The 20744-nt window shown below is 51.8% G+C and overlaps 1 protein-coding gene across 1 annotated transcript in view; it reads right to left on the bottom strand.

The window, feature by feature from the left end:
* Positions 1–20744, bottom strand: part of CEP350 (centrosomal protein 350) — a 1602561-nt gene that overhangs the window by 984419 nt on the left and 597398 nt on the right. Inside the window, exon 16 of the mRNA XM_085601771.1 lies at positions 19489–19706. Within this exon, the coding sequence (XP_085457897.1) occupies positions 19489–19706 (218 nt within the window). The remainder of the gene's footprint in view (positions 1–19488; positions 19707–20744) is intronic.

The following is a 20744-nucleotide window of genomic DNA, read 5'->3' on the forward strand; positions in this document are numbered from 1 at the left end:
GTTTGCGACCGTTGATTCAAGTTTTTGGTGCGTGCCAAGCAGGGGAGTCACTCCAAGGGAGATTCTTCTGTCTTCCAAAGGTAGTGGAACATCGAAGGGCCAGGATTCTTCTTGTAGAGCGTCGTCCAGGGATATCTAGTTTGCAATGGCAAGGGTTCCCTATTTTATACTAAAAGAAAGGGAAGGACTACCTCTATGACTACTCCTCTGGAAAGGTCAGGGTAGGGGGTGGTTACACCCACTTCCCTTTGTCCAGTTTCACGCCAGAGCAGGGACAGGAAGCCCCTGAACCGGTTTGTACTGGCATATGCACAGAGGAGCCTACTGCTCCCCCAGTGCAGAACTTCAAAGCACTCTAGGAGTGCACCCACCCGGCCCCAATACACTAAATCCTGTCTGGAAGGTGGTGACACCTCCATGTGACAGGATGCCTATTGTTGGGCCTCTTCCACTGCGAGTTTCGGTCAGCAGCAGGAGGGCAGCCCAGTGTCTGATGGTGGCATCCATTTTGTGATGCCAGGGCTCTTTCAGATTTCTACCGTGTTTCCACAGTGGGTACATGTCGTCCCCTCTAGAAGGGTGGGATCATACTCCCACACCAGTTACTGGCGTGGGGGTATGATTCCAAGTTGTTTGACACCAAACACGACATGTTTTGATGCAGTCATTCCAAAGTTAGCATTTACCGGTAGGTTATAATGCACTTAAGAGTATTTGGTTTAACCGCATCTACAAACAGCCACAGAGAATAGACTCTGCCAGCTGCAGAGGGGCCCTGCTCATGCAGAGGCACCCCCTCACATTGTAAACCAAGCACCCTGCCCTCAGGATTGACAGGGCCTGCCTTAGGGGTGACTGATAGGTTTATATGTGTGTGTATGGTGAGATATAGGGAACCTATACCTCAGTGAGGAGTGCTACCACTACCTCACCCAGGCTGCTGTAGCAGGCCTGTGGTGTCAGATTTAGTCTGCTTCCCAGGGGTGGCATAATACATGCTTCAGCCCCTGGTAGGCCTGTGAAGTACCTATGACCTTGGTACCTAGGGTACCATATACTAGGGGCTCATAAGGTACCACAGTATCCAATCACTAGTGCATCTAATATGCACTCCAAGTTGTTTAGAGAGAACAGAGAGACTGTGGCCCTGATTAGCAGGGACCCAGCCAGACTATAGCCAGAAACCAGTGTTAACAACCGAAAAAAAGTGGGGGTAACATAAGCGCAGATCCTACTCTCCTACACTGACTCACAATCTCTCTTACTGACTGACTGACTCTCATTGACTCTCTGACTGACACTCTTTCACTGACTCTCTCTCTTTCTCTCTCACGGACTGACTGACTGGAATCTCACTTTCTCACTGACTGACTCACTCACACTCTCTCACTGCTTGACTGACTCACTCACTCTCTCTCACTGCTTGACTGACTCTCTCACTGACTGACTCTCACTGACTGACCGACCGACCCTCACTCACTCACTCTGACTGACTCTCACTGATTGACTCACTGACTCTCTCACTGACTTTCACTCTCAATCTCTCGCTCACTGACTGACTCTCAAACTCTCTGACTGACTTGACTGACTCACTTTCTCTCTCACTGACTTGACTCACTCTCACTCTCTCTCTGACTGACTGACTCACTCTCTCTCTCTGACTGAAGGAGTCTCACTCTCTCTGACTGAATGACTCACTCTCTCTGACTGAATGACTCACTCTCTCTGACTGACTCTCACTCTCTCTGACTGACTCTCACTCTCTCTGACTGACTCTCACTCTCTCTGACTGACTCTCACTCTCTCAGACTGACTCTCACTCTCTCTGACTGACTCTCACTCTCTCTGACTGACTCTCACTCTCTCTGACTGACTCTCACTCTCTCTGACTGACTCTCACTCTCTCTGACTGACTCTCACTCTCTCTGACTGACTCTCACTCTCTGACTGACTCTCACTCTCTCTGACTGACTCTCACTCTCTCTGACTGACTCTCACTCTCTCTGACTGACTCTCACTCTCTCTCTGACTGACTCTCACTGACTAACTCTCTCACTGACTAACTCAATCTATCTCTCACTGACTGATTGACTTACACTCTCTCTCACTGACTGACACTCTCTCTCTCACGGACTGACTCATTCAATCCCTCTCTCACTGACTCTCACTGACTGACTGACTCTCACTGACTGACTGACTCTCCCTCTCTCTCACTGACTGGACTCTCACTCTCTCTCTCTCACTGACTCTCTGTGACTGACTCATTCTATCTCACTAACTCTCTCACTGACTGACTGATTGACTCTCACTGACTGACTCACTCTCACCGACTGATTCTCCCTCACTGACTCACTCTCTCACTCTCTCTCATTGACTGACTCTCACTTTCTCAATCTCTGACTGACTGACTCACTAACTGACTGGACTCTCACTCTCTCTCTCTCTCCCTCTCTCTCTCTCTCTCTCTCTCTCTGACTGACTCTCACTGACTGACTCCCTCCCTCACTAACTGACTGACTCTCACTGAGTGTCTCTCTCACTGACTGACTCTCTCACACTCTCTCCCTGACTCACTCTCTCTCTGACTATCACTCTCTCACTGACTTACTCTCACTGACTGACTCACTAACTGACTCTCTCACACTCTCTCCCTGACTCACTCACTCTCTCTCACTCTCTCACTGACTGACTCTCTCAATCTCTCTCTGACTTTCACTGACTATCTCACTGACTCCCTCACTGACTGACTGACTCCCTCCCTCTCTCACCAACTGACTCTCTCACTGAATGTCTCTCTCACTGACTGACTCTCTGACTGACTCACTGACTGACTGACTCACTGACTGACTGATTCACTGACTGACTCACTGACTGACTGACTGACTCTCACACTCTCTCTGACTCTCACTGACTGACTCTCTCAATCTCTCTCACTCACTGACTATCTCACTGACTCCCTCACTGACTCCCTCGCTGACTGACTGACTCTCACTGACTGACTCTCTCACACTCTCTCCCTGACTCACTCTCTGACTCTCACTCTCTCTCTGACTGACTCACTCACTCTCTGACTCACTCACTGACTCACTCACTGACTATCTCATTCACTCTCTTTCTCTGACTAACTGACTTACTCTCTCACTGACTCTCACTGTGACTCTCTCACTGACTGATTCTCTCTCACTCTGTGTCACTGACTGACTCTCTCTCACTAACTGACTATCTGACTCTCTCTCTCACTATGACTCTCTCTCACTGACTCTCTCTCTCACTAACTAACTGACTCACTCTCTCTCACGACTGACTCTCACTGATGGACTCTCACTTACTGACTCTCTCTCTCTCTCTCTCTCTCTCACTGACTCTCTGACTGACTGACTCTCACTGACTCTCTGACTGACTAACTCTCTCACTGACTGACTAGCCAACTGACTCTCTCACTGACTGACTGACTATTTCCTAACCTTCACCCTCCTGTTAGTTATGCCCCCCATAACAAAAAAAACATAACATGCAACCGTTGGGACAGGTAGATAGAAGTTGCCAGCATTGAAAAAACAAAAAAACTCAAGACATTATTTATTGTTAATAATTTTTTAATATGGTTGTTCAGTTGTACATAATGATTTCTTGGTTATATAGAAGGTAACAAAAATGCTTCTGACACTTCTTTATTATAGAAGGTTACTATAGTCTCTCAGCGCCAGGATACCCGTAGGGTGGCAGACAGCGCTTTATAAGAGTTTATACAATACAATAACTTTTCAGCATGCTACAGACTTCTGTACAACACAGCTTAAAGACATAGACAAAGACAATATCTCTGGCTAAACACTTATAAGGTCCCAAAGTTGGCTATGCCAATGCTTATTTTAAAAGAATTCAAGATTGAATAACTTTCAGCAATAGTCCATGTTGCAGGGATTCTGCCGAGTCACAGAACTATGCTTGGGATCAAGGAACCTTAGTGGGCAGGGACTGAGTCATCCTACCATCGAGTACCCATGAGCCCGGGGGCCCAACTAGCTATTGTGTCTCACTTGCCCTCCTACTCACTCACAGAGGAACAAGTGGTTAGACACCCCAGAACACAACACTCCCGACCCTCTAAGGAATCGCGGTTGCAGGACACACCCTTTTGCTCTCACTCTCGTGCCAGTCTGCAACAAGATTAGACAAAGACATGAGGCAAGTTTGAAATGTTTATTTTTAACTAAAATGCTTAACACAAATACGATTAGAATAGCAAGTAGTCCGTAAATCATAAAAGGTGCTGTTATTGAATAAGACAGTGGGGTCTAACCCCCCCTCTTCCGATTATATATTAGAAGATCTCTGGGTGTTTAGCAGCAGACCCCGTACCTCAGTCTATAGATGGAAGATCTACATCACAGATGCTGTGACGCTCCTTGCCCTGGAAAGATCCCTCTCCAACTGTGTGTTACCCACCTGTGTATACCTATATGACTAAAGTACATGTTCCCAAACAGCTGCATCTGCATGTTTTGTCTTTGTGCTAGGGCCTGACCAGAACAGAATAACAAGGGGCATTGTTGTCTGCAGTGTTCAGACTAAATCCCAGGAAAGAACAGAACTTAAAAACAACAGCATGTTGTGTGTGAAAGATGCAGTGTGGCACAAAGCAAAATATGTTCATATAGTAACGTGCGCAAAGCAGAAGATAATCTGCCACGGGCTCATGCTAACATAGGGGAAACGACAATAGCCACCTGGACCACGTGACAACTCGAACAACTTCTTAGAAATCATCCGAGCCCAACACTAGATGGTGGACTCAGGCACAGCATGTGTATCTACAGCATACATGCCTGAACATTAGCATTCCAAGGCAGGGAGCTTCAAAGAGCCCACTGCCTTTGTTATGCAAATCTGGCTTCACTCAGAGGTGAGGAAATGCCAAACCCCCTGACCTGGGCCTATTTGGCAATTGGACAGGCGGGAAAATTAGTAGAGAGGCACGATCACAGTCAGGCTAGTTTCACCCATAAGGTGGGCTACCTGATGTGGATACAAAATGTAAAACTCTGCCATCTTGGTGATGAAAGAATTAGGAACTCTGGGACAGGGTTATGCCCACTTCCAACAGTAAGTGGTCATATAGGAGGCATAGTGACCCCAGGGGTAAGTATCTACTACCCTACCCTCCACTAACGCCCCTAAATCTACCATTAATGGGACCCCATTGCACCAGGAAATCAGACTCCTGTCGACCTAAATAGGAGGACACCAAAGAGCCGCAAGAAGCAAGGACTGTGGAGAAATAACTGACTTGGCGCTAATTCTATCAGCATTTCTGCTGCTCCCAACAAACTTGCGCCAAAGTTGTCTTGTTCTGCAGTTGCTGTGCCTCCAAAAGTCTGGGAAGACTGCCTGCCTTCAACAAAGACCCACGAACTCCTGTGGAATAAAGCAACTGCTTTTCTGACCCTGCAGGTACTCCAAAATAACTGTAAACCAGACACCAGAAAGAACCACTGCACCTGTGCCCCCCTAGCCTAAGTTGAAATGGGCCAATGGTGCAAGCGTGGTCCCCCAACCCTCCAGAGACAACGCCCACCTTGGGTTTGCAGACAGTGGACTCACCAATGCCACCTGTAGCCTCTTCCTGCCGGACCCCTCTACTGCGAGTGTCTCCTGTAACAAAAACCTCAGAAAACCGCTGCACCTGGCCACCCTGGCCCGAGGAGAAACGCGCATCTTCAGACCTGAGCCCCCTTGTTGGTTCAGCCTGACTGGCCTCCCGATCCCAGCTTACAGTCTCTTAGCAACCGGACTGTTCCCCATTAAAATCAATAGGACACCAGATGCCATAACACACCTCTGCACCCAGAGGCCCCAGAGCCTCCTGAGGCTACTTGTTGGTGTGACCTTGCCCATACTCACCTTAAGTCCAGGAGACTGGTCCCATAAATCGCCTTGAAGTGCCCGAATGGAGTATGTTTTTCCCCCACCAGATAACATTGGGCACTCTAAGCTGAAAAGCACCTCTGCACCCTGCCACCTCAGTGCCGCCCGAGGTGACCTATTGGTGTTGCCTTGGACCTTGCCCCATACTTACTCCAAATCCAGGAGATTGGTCCCGTTAAGTCGCTGTGAAGAACAAGTTACTTACCTTAGGTAACGCTTTTTCTGGTGGATACAGTATCTGCCTGTGGATTCCTCACCTTGTGACTAAACCCTGCGCCAGCAACGTTCGGAAACTTTTGTAGCAGTCCACGCCGATGGGGGTCGAAAACTACGTCACAGAGACACGGCTCCGCTCGCGACTCCGCTGACGTCACGGGCTCCATAAGAAGACCTAGTCGGCGTGATGACGTCAGTTCCGCCCTTTTTTCCGTGCCGTGGAGGCACACGGACGGACTGACAGCAATATATACACAGTATACACAGTACATAATATATAAAGCAACACACACAGCGTGGAGAATAAGTAGAAAGGCAAAAGAAACAACACAATGCCTTTGACAGTAATAAATATAACTTGAAACACCATCATATACTAAAGGTATACAAGGGTGGACAACGGGGAGGCGGGTGGGTCAGTGAGGAATCCACAGGCAGATACTGTATCCACCAGAAAAAGCGTTACCGAAGGTAAGTAACTTGTTCTTCTGATGGATACATCTGCCAGTGGATTCCTCACCTTGTGAATAGATTACCACAGCAGTCCCACTCCCGGAGGAGGGTGTTCACCCTTCTATACCAGAAAGTCCTGAAGGACGGAACGAGCAAAGTGTCCGTACCTCCTCACCTCGGTGTCCAAGCAATAATGTTTTGCGAAGGTGTGAAGGGAGGCCCAAGTTGCCGCCCTACAAATGTCCTCCACAGGAACGCCCCTAGACAAAGCAGAAGTGGAAGACTTTGCTCTAGTGGAATGAGCCCTTAAACCCTCTGGAGGTTCCTTACCAGCCAGGGAGTAGCATATCTTGATGCACAAGACAATCCATCTGGAAAGGGTGCGCTTGTGCACCGCTCGACCTTTCCTGCAGCCAACAAAGCCCACGAAGAGCTGGTCATCAACTCTGAAGTCTTTAGTCCTGTCCAGATAGAAGCTCACCGCCCTCTTAGGGTCCAAGCGGTGAAGTCTCTCCTCCTCCTTGGAAGGGTGAGGGGGAGGATAGAAGGAAGGAAGGGTAATGGACTGCCCCAGATGGAAGGGAGTTACCACCTTAGGCAGAAATGCAGCCCTGGTCCTGAGTACCATTCTTTCAGCATGAATAGTCAAGAACGGGGGTTTTGAACTTGGAGCTTGAAGCTCACTTACCCTCCTTGCCGAGGTGATCGCAATGAGAAAAACAGTCTTAAAAGACAACAGCCTCAAGGGACACTTGTGTAAGGGCTCGAAGGGAGAACCCATAGGATAAGTCAAGACAAGGTTTAAGTCCCATTCAGGCACAATAAAGGGAGTAGGAGGAGGTTTGTGAGGCCCTTAAGAAAACGAAGAACAATAGGTGATTTGAATAATGACGGCTGATCCGGCAAGCAAAGGACAGCCGAAAAAGCCGATAAGTATACTTTTACACTAGCCACAGCAAAGCCTTGCTGAGCAAGAGAAAGGCCAAACTGTAGAATGTTAGATAGACGAGCCTTCAAAAGATCAATTGACTTCTCTCCACACCAAAGTACAAATTTAGACCACCTATAGGAATATATAGATTTGGGGGAATGACGTCTGGCAGACAAAATTACATCTACCACATCAGGTGGGAGAGAAAAGAATTCAGGTTGCCCCGTTCAATCTCCAGGCATGAAGGTGTAAGCTCTGGAGGTGGGGGTGTAGAAGCTGCCCCTCCGACTGCGAGAGGAGGTCTGCCCTCAGAGGGAGACGGAGCGGAGGGCACGAGGAAAGGTGGCGAAGATCTGTGTACCACACCCTTCTTGGCCAATCCAGGGTGATCAATATGACTTGGGCCCGGTCTTGGCGAATCTTGCTCAGAACCCGAGGAATCAAGGGTATGGGAGGAAACGCGTAAAGGAGTTAAGAGCTCCAACTCAGGACCGCAAACTGATAATGTTGCAATCCTACCGTAAACCGGAGATACTTCCTGTGCGACTTCAGGATGGGGATGTGGAAATACGCATCCTGCAAGTCGATCGACACCATCCAGTCCTCCTGATTCAGCTCTTGAAGAACCTGAGCAAGGGTGAGCATCTTGAACTTCTCTTGCTTTAGAAAAAGATTCAAGATTCTGAGGTCCAATATCGTACGCAATCTGCCGTCCTTTTTCGAAATCAGGAAATAGCGGGAGTAGCATCCCTGACCCCTCTCCTGCTCTGGAACCACCTCTATCGCACCTTTTTGAAACAACTTCAGGACTTCCTCCTGCAGGAGAAGATGGTGGTCCTCCGAGCAAGCCCCTTGACAAGGAGGGTAATTTGGAGGGAATTCCCGAAAGGGAAGGGCGTACCCATTTTCTACAAGATCCAGAACCCAGAGATCTGTAGTTACAGATTCCCAATCTTGTAGAAAATGGGTAAGCCGTCCCCCCACAGGACCAGCATGATCCAGAATGGCGGATATAGGGCTGCTTTGCAGTGGTGGGAGGGGCTGAGGAGGAGGAAGAGGAGGAGGAGAGTTGACGGCCATGTGAGCGACCCCTGATTCTACCTCTGTAACCTTTGGACAAAGAGCTTTGCTGCTGTTGCTGCTGGGTCTGTCTGTAGGAACGCAAGGTTGCCCTTCCGAAGCCTCTGTATCTTTTAAAAGACCCCCTTGACAGGGATTGAAGGACCAAAGACCTATCGGTAGCCTTGCTCTCCTTAAAGCGTTCAAGAGCAGCATCTGCCTTCTTACCAAACAAACCAGATCCATCAAATGGCAGGTCCAACAAAGTCGACTGTACATCCGGGGAGAACTCGGAAGACTTCAGCCACGCACCTCTCCTGGTGGCAACAGAAGACCCCATGACTCTCGCTACTGAGTCTGCAGTGTCCAGCCCACTTTGTATCACTTGGCGTGCTGCCGCCTGGGCATCAGTCAAAACTTCATTGAAGCCGACTCTATCCTCCTCAGAAAGCTTTGGTGCCAATTTCTTCGCCGAGTCCATGAGCGCATGGATATAGCGTCCCAACAGGCAAGTTGCATTCGTCAACTTAAGGGCCATGCTGGCCGATGAAAAGACCTTCTTGGCCGACTGGTCTATCTTTTTAGCTTCTCTGTCCCCTGGAACCTGAGGGAAAGCACCCTTGGATTTACCCGAGCAAGCCGCCTGAACCACCAGGCTCTCAGGCGAAGGGTGCGACGTTAAAAACTCAGGATCCCCTGGAGCCGCCCTATACCTTCTTGCGACCGTCTTAGAGACTGCGGGAGCAGAAAAAGGCTTACGTCATACCTCCAATACAGGGTCAATAATGGCCTCATTAAAGGGCAACAAAGGCTCCGAAACTGTAGTGGGCGAATGCAGCACCTCAGTCAGAATATTTGATCTGAACTCCATAGTTGGCAACTGAAGATCTAGCAGCTCCGCAGCCTTCCTGATGACCGCATGATACGGAGCCACATCTTTTGAGGGTTCATCTGAAGGTGGAGTGATTTCCCACTCAGGAGACAAATCCAGTCCACTAGCCTCCTTAAGCTCCTCAAACACCTCATCAGACTCAACCAGCTCTCCCTCTTCAGCTTCTTCCAAAAGGTACCTCCTTACATCCACCACTCTCTGTGCTTACCATCTGGATCGAATCCGCACAAGCGGCGTCAGCGGCGCCGTGTTCGAATCCGACGGCGCCGGCGTCGAACGTGGATCCGCAGGAGCAGCCGGCGTCGAATGAGGTCGAGCCGGTTAAGATGGAAGCGGTGTCGACGTCCTCGGTGCCGGTAGATGCCAAGACGGCGTCGCTGGAAAAAACGGCATGAAAGGGGCCTGCGGATAGACTTGCAGCACCCCCAAATTAAACGCCATTGGACCCATCGGACCCGCAGGTGCACCAGTGGTGTACATGGCTCTAGCGAATACCCCGTACATAGCATTTAAATAATGCGAGGGGTCCTGACCTGGTCCAGGGAACGCAGGGTACTGGTCAGGCATCACCGGACTCGAGCCAACCGGCGCAGACGGTGGAATAAGCGGCGTAGCAGGCTCACCCGGGACTTGAAGATCCTCAACCGGGGCCGGAGACGGAGCCGGAGATGAAACCGGAGCCGGAGATGGAACCGGCGTTGGGGATGGCATCGGAACCGGAGATGTAGCCGGAGCCGGCGAAGTCACTGGAGAAGAAGGACCAGGAGAATCCGGGACTGGTGAAGGAGGCACGGATTCCTTTCGGCGTCGAGCCGGCGACTTCGACTTCGGAGCCGAACTCTTATCAGAGTGATGATGAGAAGAATGCCTCCTCTTCTTCTTATGCTTCATGGTTCGCGAAGCATGCCCGAAGTCGACTTCGACCTCGATCGTGACCTCGATCTCGACTTCCTTCTTCCTCTCTTTTCCTTTTTCATCTTAGCGATGAAGAGCTTCGCCTCCCTTTCTTTTAGAGCTTTGGAGCTCATCTTGCGACAGCAAGAGCAACCATCCACATCGTGGTCGGATGAGAGACACCAAACACAGTCGTCATGTGGATCTGTGATCGACATGTGTTTGCCACATTCCCGACAGGGCTTGAAACCCGACTTCTTCGTCGACATCTTCTTTGAAGAGAAACAGGGAAACCCAGAAGAAAAACAAAGTAACAGTAAAGCTACCAACAGCAATTCCCGAAATCCGTTGGCCTCGACGGCGTGGAAAAAAGGGAACTGACGTCATCACGCCGACGAGGTCTTCTTATGGAGCCGGTGACGTCAGCGGAGTCGCGAGCAGAGCCGTGTCTCTGTGACGTCGTCTTCGACCCCATCGGCGTGGACTGCTACAAAAGTTTCCGAACGTTGCTGGCGCAGGGGATATTCACAAGGTGAGGAATCCACTGGCAGATGTATCCATCAGAAGTACCTGTATGCAGTGTCTGTCTGTACTCCATGGAATACATTACCACTTCAGAAATTGCACTAAGTGCCTATTTTTAAAAACTGTAACAATTCATAACACGAGAAGTACTTAACTGATTCCGATGATCTTGGTATCTAAATTCATATCAAACTAAGTGTTATTTTTAGAAATTGGTGTCATTTTTTTTATTGAGTGTGTGTCTCACTTACTGCTTTTGTGTGTGCAATAAATGCTTAGCACTACCCTCTGATATGCTTAACTGCTCGCCCATACTACCACAAAAGAGCACTTGGGGTGTCATTTGTGCCTCTGTAATTCCTTTGGGGTTTGACTGTACTCTACACAGTGTACCTCTTTGTTCCACTATATAAAGAGCCTGTTTCCTACAGTACCCATCGGGAGCTTTTCTTCTAGTGAACTGTATTCGGGGGCTCTGTTAATTGGGACGCATAGGGTAGGCGGGCGTGTCGCATTTGGAGATATTTGTGGAATTGTGTTGTGGATAGAGAAAATAGTTTTGAAGCTCATGAAAGGAATACATCATGCTCCCTGCCCATATGTCCCCAAGGACTGTAACCAAATCCTGTCCCACTTGACAAAGCCTTGGAGTTGTGTCGTGTGTCCAAGTCGTCTGCCTCTCCACAGCTGGGTTTGTTGCATCAGGGTCTTTCCCTAGAAGGGCGCTAGGTGGCGCTGGAGCAAGATGGCCGCACCGAGGTGAGGCTCCCGTCGGTCGGCCCATCGACTCGCCGATAACTCCTGACTAACGGATGTCATCCCCTCCCAACTGCCTCTGTGGGATTCTGGCGGCGTGAGGCACCCTCGCTGGGAGTTTCAGGGCTGAGAGTCGCTGAGCGCCGGAGCTGTGCCCCTGTCGGGCTTTGACCGGGGAGCTGCCCTAACTGCCTGGAGCTGTGCGGCGGTGCGCGGGCTGGCGCGAGCCCGCGGATCCCACGTGGTGAGAGGGCCGTGGCCAGCGGGGACGCGCTCAACGAGCTGCGGCTGGTGATGAGAGGTGGCCGGCTTGGAGGATTACCCCGGGAGGACTGCGCCACCGTTGTGCGGTGAGAGGCCACCCTGCCTGGGACCACTGGCGGAGAGGGACGGCGGCTGCTGGCATCGTGTTTGGCCTGAGGGAGGCGCTGCGGCCACGTGAGCCGGTAAACCCTGATAGGTGGGAAAGGCGACTGCTGCGGATGCCTGAGCGGAGCGCGAGCTCAGAGGCGGCCTGCCTGTGAGGGGCTATCTGCTGGGGATCCCTGGCGCTGCCCTGGCTGAACGCCTCTCCGCCTGACGGGCCTGCGGAGGGGGCAGACCGGGGCTGCTGAGGCGCTGTCTGGCCATCATCACAGTGGACGGAGGCGAGGGACCTGGCCTGTCGGGGGCCCGGCTACGCTGGTGCAGACTGTTGATAGAAGGTGAGCGCGACGGCCCAGAAGTCGCTGGGGGGAATCGGCTGAAACTGTTGGCCCTCTGGGACTGCCTGTGCCCTGCTACCGCTCGCCCCCCTGGCTGGCACTTCACGAGAGTCCTAGACCACTTGCTCTGCCCGTGATTGGGGTGCTACGCTTGGGCCTGGAAACATGGGTAAGCCCAAGGCCAGGGTGGTCTCGGGCTGTGGGCCGGCGGGGGCGCCCTCTGGCTTGCCGCAGGGGGCGAGCGGGGACCCTGTGCAGCAGCAGCTGCAGGAGATCCTAGCGGCTATATCGGACCTGAAGACCACCCTCCATCAAGACATCGCGACGGTGTCTGTCGGGCTCGGCCTGCTGCGCGATGAACACAAGAAACTGGCAGGACGGGTCAAAGACACTGAAACACACTTAGAGGGATTGGTGCCGGCTAAGACGGAGATGGCCCAGCAGTTGCACGAGCTTACGACGAGGGTGACTACCCTGGAACGACGAGCGGAGGACGCGGAAGGACGCAATAGAAGGAACAACGTCCGGGTGGTGGGGCTGCCGGAAGGTACGGAGGAGAATGACATGGTGGGGTACCTCGAATCATGGTTCAAAACGGTGGTGGCCCCGGAGGGGTTGTCTGGCTTTTACACCCTGGAGCGAGCCCATAGGGTCCCGGCTCGTCCCCCGGCGCCGGGGCGCCCGCCGAGGCCAGTGATTGCCCGCCTGCTCCACTACCGCGACCGGGACCTACTGCTGCAGAGGGCAAGAACAGCGGGACCTTTTGTGGTAGGGAACAGCAACGTGACGCTGTTTCCGGACTATGCACTGGAGGTCCAACGGCGGAGGGCGTCATATTTAGAGGTCAAGAAAGCTATGAGGGCGGCGAACCTACAATACTCTCTCTTGTTCCCGGCGCGACTCCGCGTGGTCCTTGAGGGCACATCCCACTTCTTTGACACGCCTGCGGAGGCCTGGGAGTGGATGGAAAAGCATACGGGAGGACTATCGGCTGCGGCCCGCGGCGGAGGGACGGCGCCCCGAGGTGGCCGGTCTGGAAGGTCTGGACTGAGACGACGACGACGAAGTGCCCGGCAGGGACCCTCGACGGAGCAGGCGGAAAGGGAAAGGGCGGCGGCCCTGCGGGCGGTTGAGTCGGTCTCTGGCCCGCCTGGTCCGCCGATACGGGCTGCGGAGGAGACTTCTGCGGAGGAATCAGCAGAGAGTGGCACGGATGACTCTTCAACCACCAGCAGCACAAGACTTCCGGTGGTCACGCCGCAGAGTGTGGATGATTTAGTTTGATTTAGGGCAGGATCAGGTTCGATGTGGGTTGGGCCCCTCGCTGCGACGCACTGGCTCACGTGCGAGATGGGAGGCTTTTGGGAGGGGGGTTCTCCTTCTCTAGGCGGGTGATGCTGGCTTGCTGACCGGGATATCACCCTGGGCCAACTTCGCTCACCCCTGCCTCTGGCGTAGTCGGAGGGATGCGCATTCAGTTACGGGGTGTTTGGATGGGTACTAGTTTGGAGGTAACTGTCCTTGGGAGGGGGGTTGGGGAGTTGTGGGATGTTTTACGGGGATTCCGGCATGACTGCGGCGAGCTGAACTTGAGACACTGGATGTATAACAGACCATGGGTACACTGAATGACCTGAAGTGCATAACGTGGAATGTACGGGGCTTACACACCATGAGCAGACGGCACAAGATTCATGCCTACCTGGTCAGACAGGGGGTGCATGTGGCGTTTCTTCAGGAGACGCATATTGCGGGTGGCGAGGGAGTGGCGCTCCGCCGCAGATGAGGGGGCAAGTGTACCATACCTCCTTTTCGGCATTTGCTCGGGGGGTGCTGGTGTGGATCAGGGCTGGTGTCCCTTTTCAGATGGTGCGACAGGTTGTGGACCCAGAGGGGCGGTATGTACTAGTGCAGGGCAGGCTGGACGGGCGGGACCTTACCCTGGGTAGTGTTTTTACGCCCCAAACATTGGGCAACAGGCCTTCTTTGAATCACTGTCCAGTAATCTTTCCTCGTTCTTAACTGGCCCGCTTATGCTTGGGGGTGATTTTAATTCTGTGACAGATATAGCGCTTGACAGGTCCCACCCGCCGCTTTTGATAGCGCCGTCTGTCGGGGCGGCCAGGGCCCGTGGTGCATGGCAGACCAATTGGGGGTTGGTAGATACTTGGAGAGTGCACCACCCGGATGAGAGGGATTACTCTTATTTCTCCGCGATTCATGACTTGCATGTGCGGTTGGATGCAGTGCTTTGTTCCCCTGATCTACATGTGGCAGTCCAGAGCAGCGAATATTTGTCCAGAACCCTGTCAGATCATAATCCCCTGTTGTTGCGACTGTGCTGGGCTCCACGGCGCCCGCCCGTATCTGCGTGGCGGCTCAACCCGGAACTCTTGGACGATCCGGTTTACCGTGCTGCGATTGGTGAGGGGGTCTCTCAGTACTTCCGAGAGAATGAGGGCACAGCCTCCACGCTGGCGGTGGAATGGGACGCCTTCAAGGTGGTGGTGAGGGGGCTCTGTATCGCGCAGAAGATAGGGGTGCGGAGGGACCTCCTTAAGGACATTGACGCTGCTGATCAGCGTCTCCGCGTCCTAGAGCGCGACCGCCCGGAACATCCGGAGAGGCAGGGGGACCTATTGGAGGCCCGCGAAGCGGTGGCGGTGGGGGTGGAGAGATTACGCTCTTATGACCATAGGCGCTACCTGACTAGAGCTCATGCGGAGCGGGATAAGGCTGGTGCGTTGTTGGCATGGCTTGCGAACCCCTTGAAACAATCGAGCCCTACATTGGCGTTGATGGACCCAGCAGGGGGATTGTGTCATACCCAGCAAGGTATTAACTCCATATTCGCTGGCTATTACGAGTCGCTGTATACCAGCAGAGTGGACTTAGATCCCGTCCGGCTGGACCTTTTTTTGGCAGGTGGCGATTTACCAGCTCTCACTAGAGGGGAGGCGGACGTCTTGGGCCAGGAGGTCACGCTTGGGGAGGTCCGAGGGGCGATTAAGCACATGGCACGGAAAAAGTCCCCCGGGGTGGATGGGCTCCCTATTGAATTTTACGCGGCTTATGCCGAGGTCTTGGAGCCTAGGCTGGTATCCCTTTACAATCAGTCACAGGCTGAGGGCAGGCTCCCTGCCACGATGCAGGAGGCGTTGATCGTGCCCTTGCTGAAGCCGGGGAAGTCCCCCTCTGAGGTGGCCGCTTACCGCCCGTTGGCAATGCTCACCGCCGATTATAAAATCCTAAGTCGGATATTGGCCTCCAGACTCCTGCCCTATATGGCTCGACTGGTGCACAAAGATCAAGCAGGGTTCATCCCCAAACGCGAGACAGCCGGCAATGTCCGGCGTCTCCTTCGGGTACTAGAGGCGGTTTCGCATAGCTCCCAAACTGCTACCATCTTCTCGGTCGACATGGAAAAAGCCTTCGACAGCTTGGAATGGCCGTATTTGTACCGGGTCCTGCGCGCCTTCGGCCTGGGTGATCGCTTTGTGTCATGGACAGAGCTGTTGTACAGGGGCTCCACGGCCCGTACTCGAACGGGGGGACTGGTGTCTCCCCCGTGCGTGGTGGGCAGGGGCACACGCCAAGGATGTCCCCTCTCGCCGCTGCTGTTTGCCCTCGCCATAGAGCCGCTGGCGGCTCAAGCCCGTACGGGCAGTTGGTTCAAGGGCCTCCAGGTGGCCGACGATACCCACTACATCGCGTTGTACGCGGATGACCTCCTCCTGTTTTTAAGTAATACCCGGGGCGATCTGGAGGGAGCCAAGAGATTGCTGGGTTGTCTGGAGGACTTGGCAGGTCTGAAGGTAAACTGGACTAAGTCGTGCCTCTTCCCCGCTTCCCGGACGACTGGAGGCCCTAGTACTACGGAGGGGGTCTGCTGGGAATATAGCTGCGTCACATACTTGGGGACCCGCATTTACCATAACCGCGCGGACTTGGTGGAGGGCAACATCGGCAGGGCTGTGCGGGGTCTCCGAGGCACAATGGACTTCTGGCAGACGCTGCCACTTTCCCTGATTGGACGAGTGGCTCTACTTAAGATGGTGGCACTCCCTCGGCTGCTGTATTACTTTAGGACGCTGCCAATCTGGGTTCCGGCGTCGACATTCGAACGGCTCCAGCAGATGATCACGGGGTTCTTATGGAATTCGGGCCGGCGTCGAGTAGCCCTGCACAAGCTGATGAGGCCGCGGGGGGAGGGTGGTCTGGCGGTACCCGATCTGGAGACTTATTATTTGGCTGCTCAATTGCAGTGGCTGACCCAGGCTGTGGCCCGAGAGTTCAGGGGAATTGGCGAGGGTGCGGGAGGGCGGATACCGGCCTCAATTCTGGCAAAGATAATCCTGCAGCAGCCGCTTCGAGTAGGGGATTTGCCTGCTGAAGTGCAGACTTTTCGGCGGTGTTGGTCTCGTAGTCAGCAGAGAGCGCGGGTCGTTCGTCCCTATGCGCCCGAGATACCGCTCTTGATGTGCGAGCAGCTCCCGCACGGGGGCGACTGGGCGGCGTTATCGGGGTGGAGCGACGCGGGGCTGACGACGATAGGGGACTTATACGAAGATGGTGTGCTCCTGCCGTACGACTCAGTCCGTGGGCGTTATGAGCTGCCGTGCGGAGATTACTTGCTTCACACGGCTCTGGTGTCGGCCATTCAACGTCGGTGGCGGACCGGTTTATCGGAGCCACAGACCTCCGCATCTTGCCAATATGTGGTTTTAGCGGCGGGCACACTAAAGGCGGTTACATGTTTATATGGGCGGATGACGATGGAGCGACTGACCCCCCTTGACAGGTTAAAGCAGCACTGGGAGGAGGATAGTGAAAGGGAAATTCCTGATAAGGTGTGGGCTGAGTTGCTAGAGCGTCCTTGGAAATGCTCTAGGAATGCTCGTTTTCAGCAGATTCAATTTTTTATTTTGCACCGGGCTTATCTCACCCCAACCAAGATCCAGAGTTATTTTCATACTCTCACGGCGCTCTGCCCTCGCTGTCGGGCGGAGGGTGCCAACCTCTGCCACATGCTGTGGGGTTGCCCCCAGATTAGGGAGTACTGGCGGGAGGTGTGGACATTGCTGTGCACTATCACGGACAGGGAGATAGATTTTGGCATCAGCCCGAGCTTATTACACTGGTTCCCCCACACCTCCCGGAATAAACTGACTAGCAAATTTATTGATCTGGGGCTGGTGTTAGCTAAGCGGGAAATAACAGCTAACTGGAAGTTGCAGCGGGGACCACGTTTGCAGAAGTGGAGGGCGGAATTTACTCGATGGGCGGACTGCGAGGCGGTCCTTCGAACGCAGTCGGCTGCCCGGGTGCATAGTGATAGGGCGATGGAGTCGGCCCGAGCTTGGGGTGTGCTGGTGGATCTGCTGAAAGTGGCTGACCCTACTGTGGATGAGGCCTCTGAGGCGGAGGTCGGGCAGGTCCCGGCCTCTCCTGCATCTGCTTAGGGCAGAGAGTAGCGATTGGGACATAGCACAACTGGGGGGTCGGCGGGCCTGGATTGGGAAGGTCAGGGATATAGAGTTCTCAACTTTAATGTATCATCAGGTATCCTGTCAAGCAGTCATGCCGGAGGGGGGGGTGGGTGTAGGGGGGGGGCGGTTGGGGGAAGGGTCATAGTAGGGGGTGGTTGTTTGAAGTTTGAACTTTGTTTGGCTGCTCCAATTTCACGGGGGTACTATCTGTGTGGGGACCCCGCGCCCTGCGAGTCTATACTATGCCTACGGGGGGCCGCCAGGGGGCGGGCCTCTAAGGATTATCCTGCAGGGTGACTGGGGGGAGCAACGATTTACCCATGTACTGTGGACTCATAGCTGGGAAATTTATGCGATGGAAATTGTATTTTGACATGCCCAGGCGGGGGATAGTCGTTGATTGCATTGTTTTCTGAGTGTTTAAATGCCAATAAAAATATTCAACAAAAAAAAAAAAAATCAGGGTCTTTCCCTAGACTAGGTCCCTCGTCACTCCTCGCAAACATTGGGAGGCATCTTTAGTGACTTACGGGAGATTATGTGGAAGGGGTGGAAAGGGGTTGTCATATAAGATCCCCATCAGCCAGTCCAAGTTTAGGGTGCGAACATTTGGTCCTATAGACCGGCTCATCGCATCCACCCATCAGCCATTCATTCACAATTAGTAGGCTTCCTGCTCTATAGTATAGAAGGAGGTCCCTCATACCTGCCCCTTCATCGTACGGCAGTTTTATCGCAGGCGATACGTGGCAGGTGCTTGGACAACAAGAAAGAGTGGGTCATTGTCGCTAGACTCCGAAACCAGCACTGTGAAATGGGAAGGGGATAATTTTGGAACACACAAAGATAGAGGGAGGAGGACAACCATTTTAAAAAGTACAATTCAGCCTAATAATTGCAGGGGAAGTAAGTACCTACGCTGTAGGCCCGCTACCACGCTGTTCGTTAGAGAGGTGAGGATAAGGTCCTGGGTTCCCTCCGGGTATCTGGAAATGTATGCTCCCAGGTATTTGAGGACACCGTCTTGAACAGGGATGGGGGTGGGCCAGGAGGTCTTAATGGCATCTTGTGCTGAGGTTTTAACTTTTTTACACGTCTTAGGAATCTGCAATGGGAATGTGGTTTTTTTTTTTACTCCTTATTTAAAAGGTTAACTTGGACAGTATATCTTTTGTAATGAGTGTTTTATTGTACATAAGTACTTTTTTAAGGTAGACCATGTATTATGTGATATTTATTAAAGATTATTTTTTTCTTCTTGTTCTGTTTATGAGGTTATCATACTTTTATGGTTTTTACTGTAGAAAATCGAATGAAGTTTATTGATTGACTGACTGATTGAAGAAGAGAACTAAAGACCTAATTACGGGAATCTTACTGGGAAAAACTATGTCATCCCAACTCGGTAAAACTTAACAGAGAGGCTGCAGCTGATACTCTGATGCTGGGAGTGAGGAGGTCCAACCACACAGTGGTAGTGGTGTTTTTCTATGTGCGAGCCATCATGTCAAGGGACACATTTTTCATCATGATTTCTACTAGTCTAATGGATGATTTTCCAAAACGAAATTCTTGAGCACTAAAACTAATGAGCACAAATGTACAAACCACATCAAAGAATAGCACATTGATACTACTTACCCGCAGAAGCTCCAGAACTGTTATGTAGGACATTTATACTGGGCAAATCACTGGTGATATTTACTTCAGGAACACCAGCTGCAGCTGAGTGCATGGCACCATGGGTTGAGGAATGGCTGATGGGCTTCTCTGAAAAGTCTAGGCGGATCGAATTCTGGGAGCTAGGAGATAGTGGAGCTCTGGGGGTCCGCTCTGACCTTCCAGTATCAGATGACAGACTGGGAGAAGAGACCATAGGAAAAAAGAAAAACACATTTATAATATCAGTACGAAGAGGGGCCCAGACAATTGGCAAACCTGTAGTGGCTATAATAGAACCACATGCAAAATTGAGTATCCTAGCTTTTTAGCTAGAATATATTTTCACATTTTTATCCTGGCCTTACCAATTTCTTGTGTGTGCTCTGTAGAAAACTGTATGATGCACCAACACCTTCACTTCTTTACAGGCTTCTCTTTTAGAGCTGACAGTACCAACACCTTCACTTCTTTACAGGCTCCTCTCTCAGGACTGACATTATGTAACCTGACAACATGTGAATGTCTCAACAGTAATGGACTGTTTCTGCAAGTAGACCGTTTAGCAGGAGGAGGGGCTGCAACTCGCTCTACGACATGAAACTTTTAAAGCAAGCAGTCAAAGTGGGGAGTTCCTGGCATGCTGTCATTCTCACACATCTTTTGTAGTTAAGCAACAAGCAAACGACAAGCAATACATGGAGGCCTTTAAAGCTAATACTGGTCAAAGGCAAAGAGAACAAGCATATATTAAATATAAGGGTGTTCCCCAGTGAAGAATAATTGAAGAATAATACTGGTGTAATGTCTATGCATGCTAAAGGAAAAGTCCACATTAAAAAAGACGGGCAAGGACTAACTCTTGACAACTGAGCAGCTGTTTGTAGAATGTCTGGGAGGAAAATGGCAGAATGTCCATTAGAAGTGCCGGCCTATTTGCTGGTCCAATAAGTCATCCTTTAGAAAAAAGTATTCATGAGGTAATTAACAGAGTGAATGAAAGGATGTATTTTTGACAATTATTATAAAGGGAATTTGTAGGCAGAAAAGATCAGTGGATGGTGAAGACGTTTTATAAAGCTTCTGAGAAGAGGCAGCCACTGTCAGAATGCTCCAACTGGTATTTGTGGAAAGGATGCCTACATGGGGCAGCTGTTGACAGATCAATGTAACACTAGAGAAAGGGAAAGTGTTGCAGGCAACATGTGCAAAATTAAACACAACGGCTGCTGCAAAGA

This window comes from Triturus cristatus, chromosome 4_2 (assembly GCF_964204655.1).
Source record: "Triturus cristatus chromosome 4_2, aTriCri1.1, whole genome shotgun sequence".
NCBI lineage: Eukaryota > Metazoa > Chordata > Amphibia > Caudata > Salamandridae > Triturus > Triturus cristatus.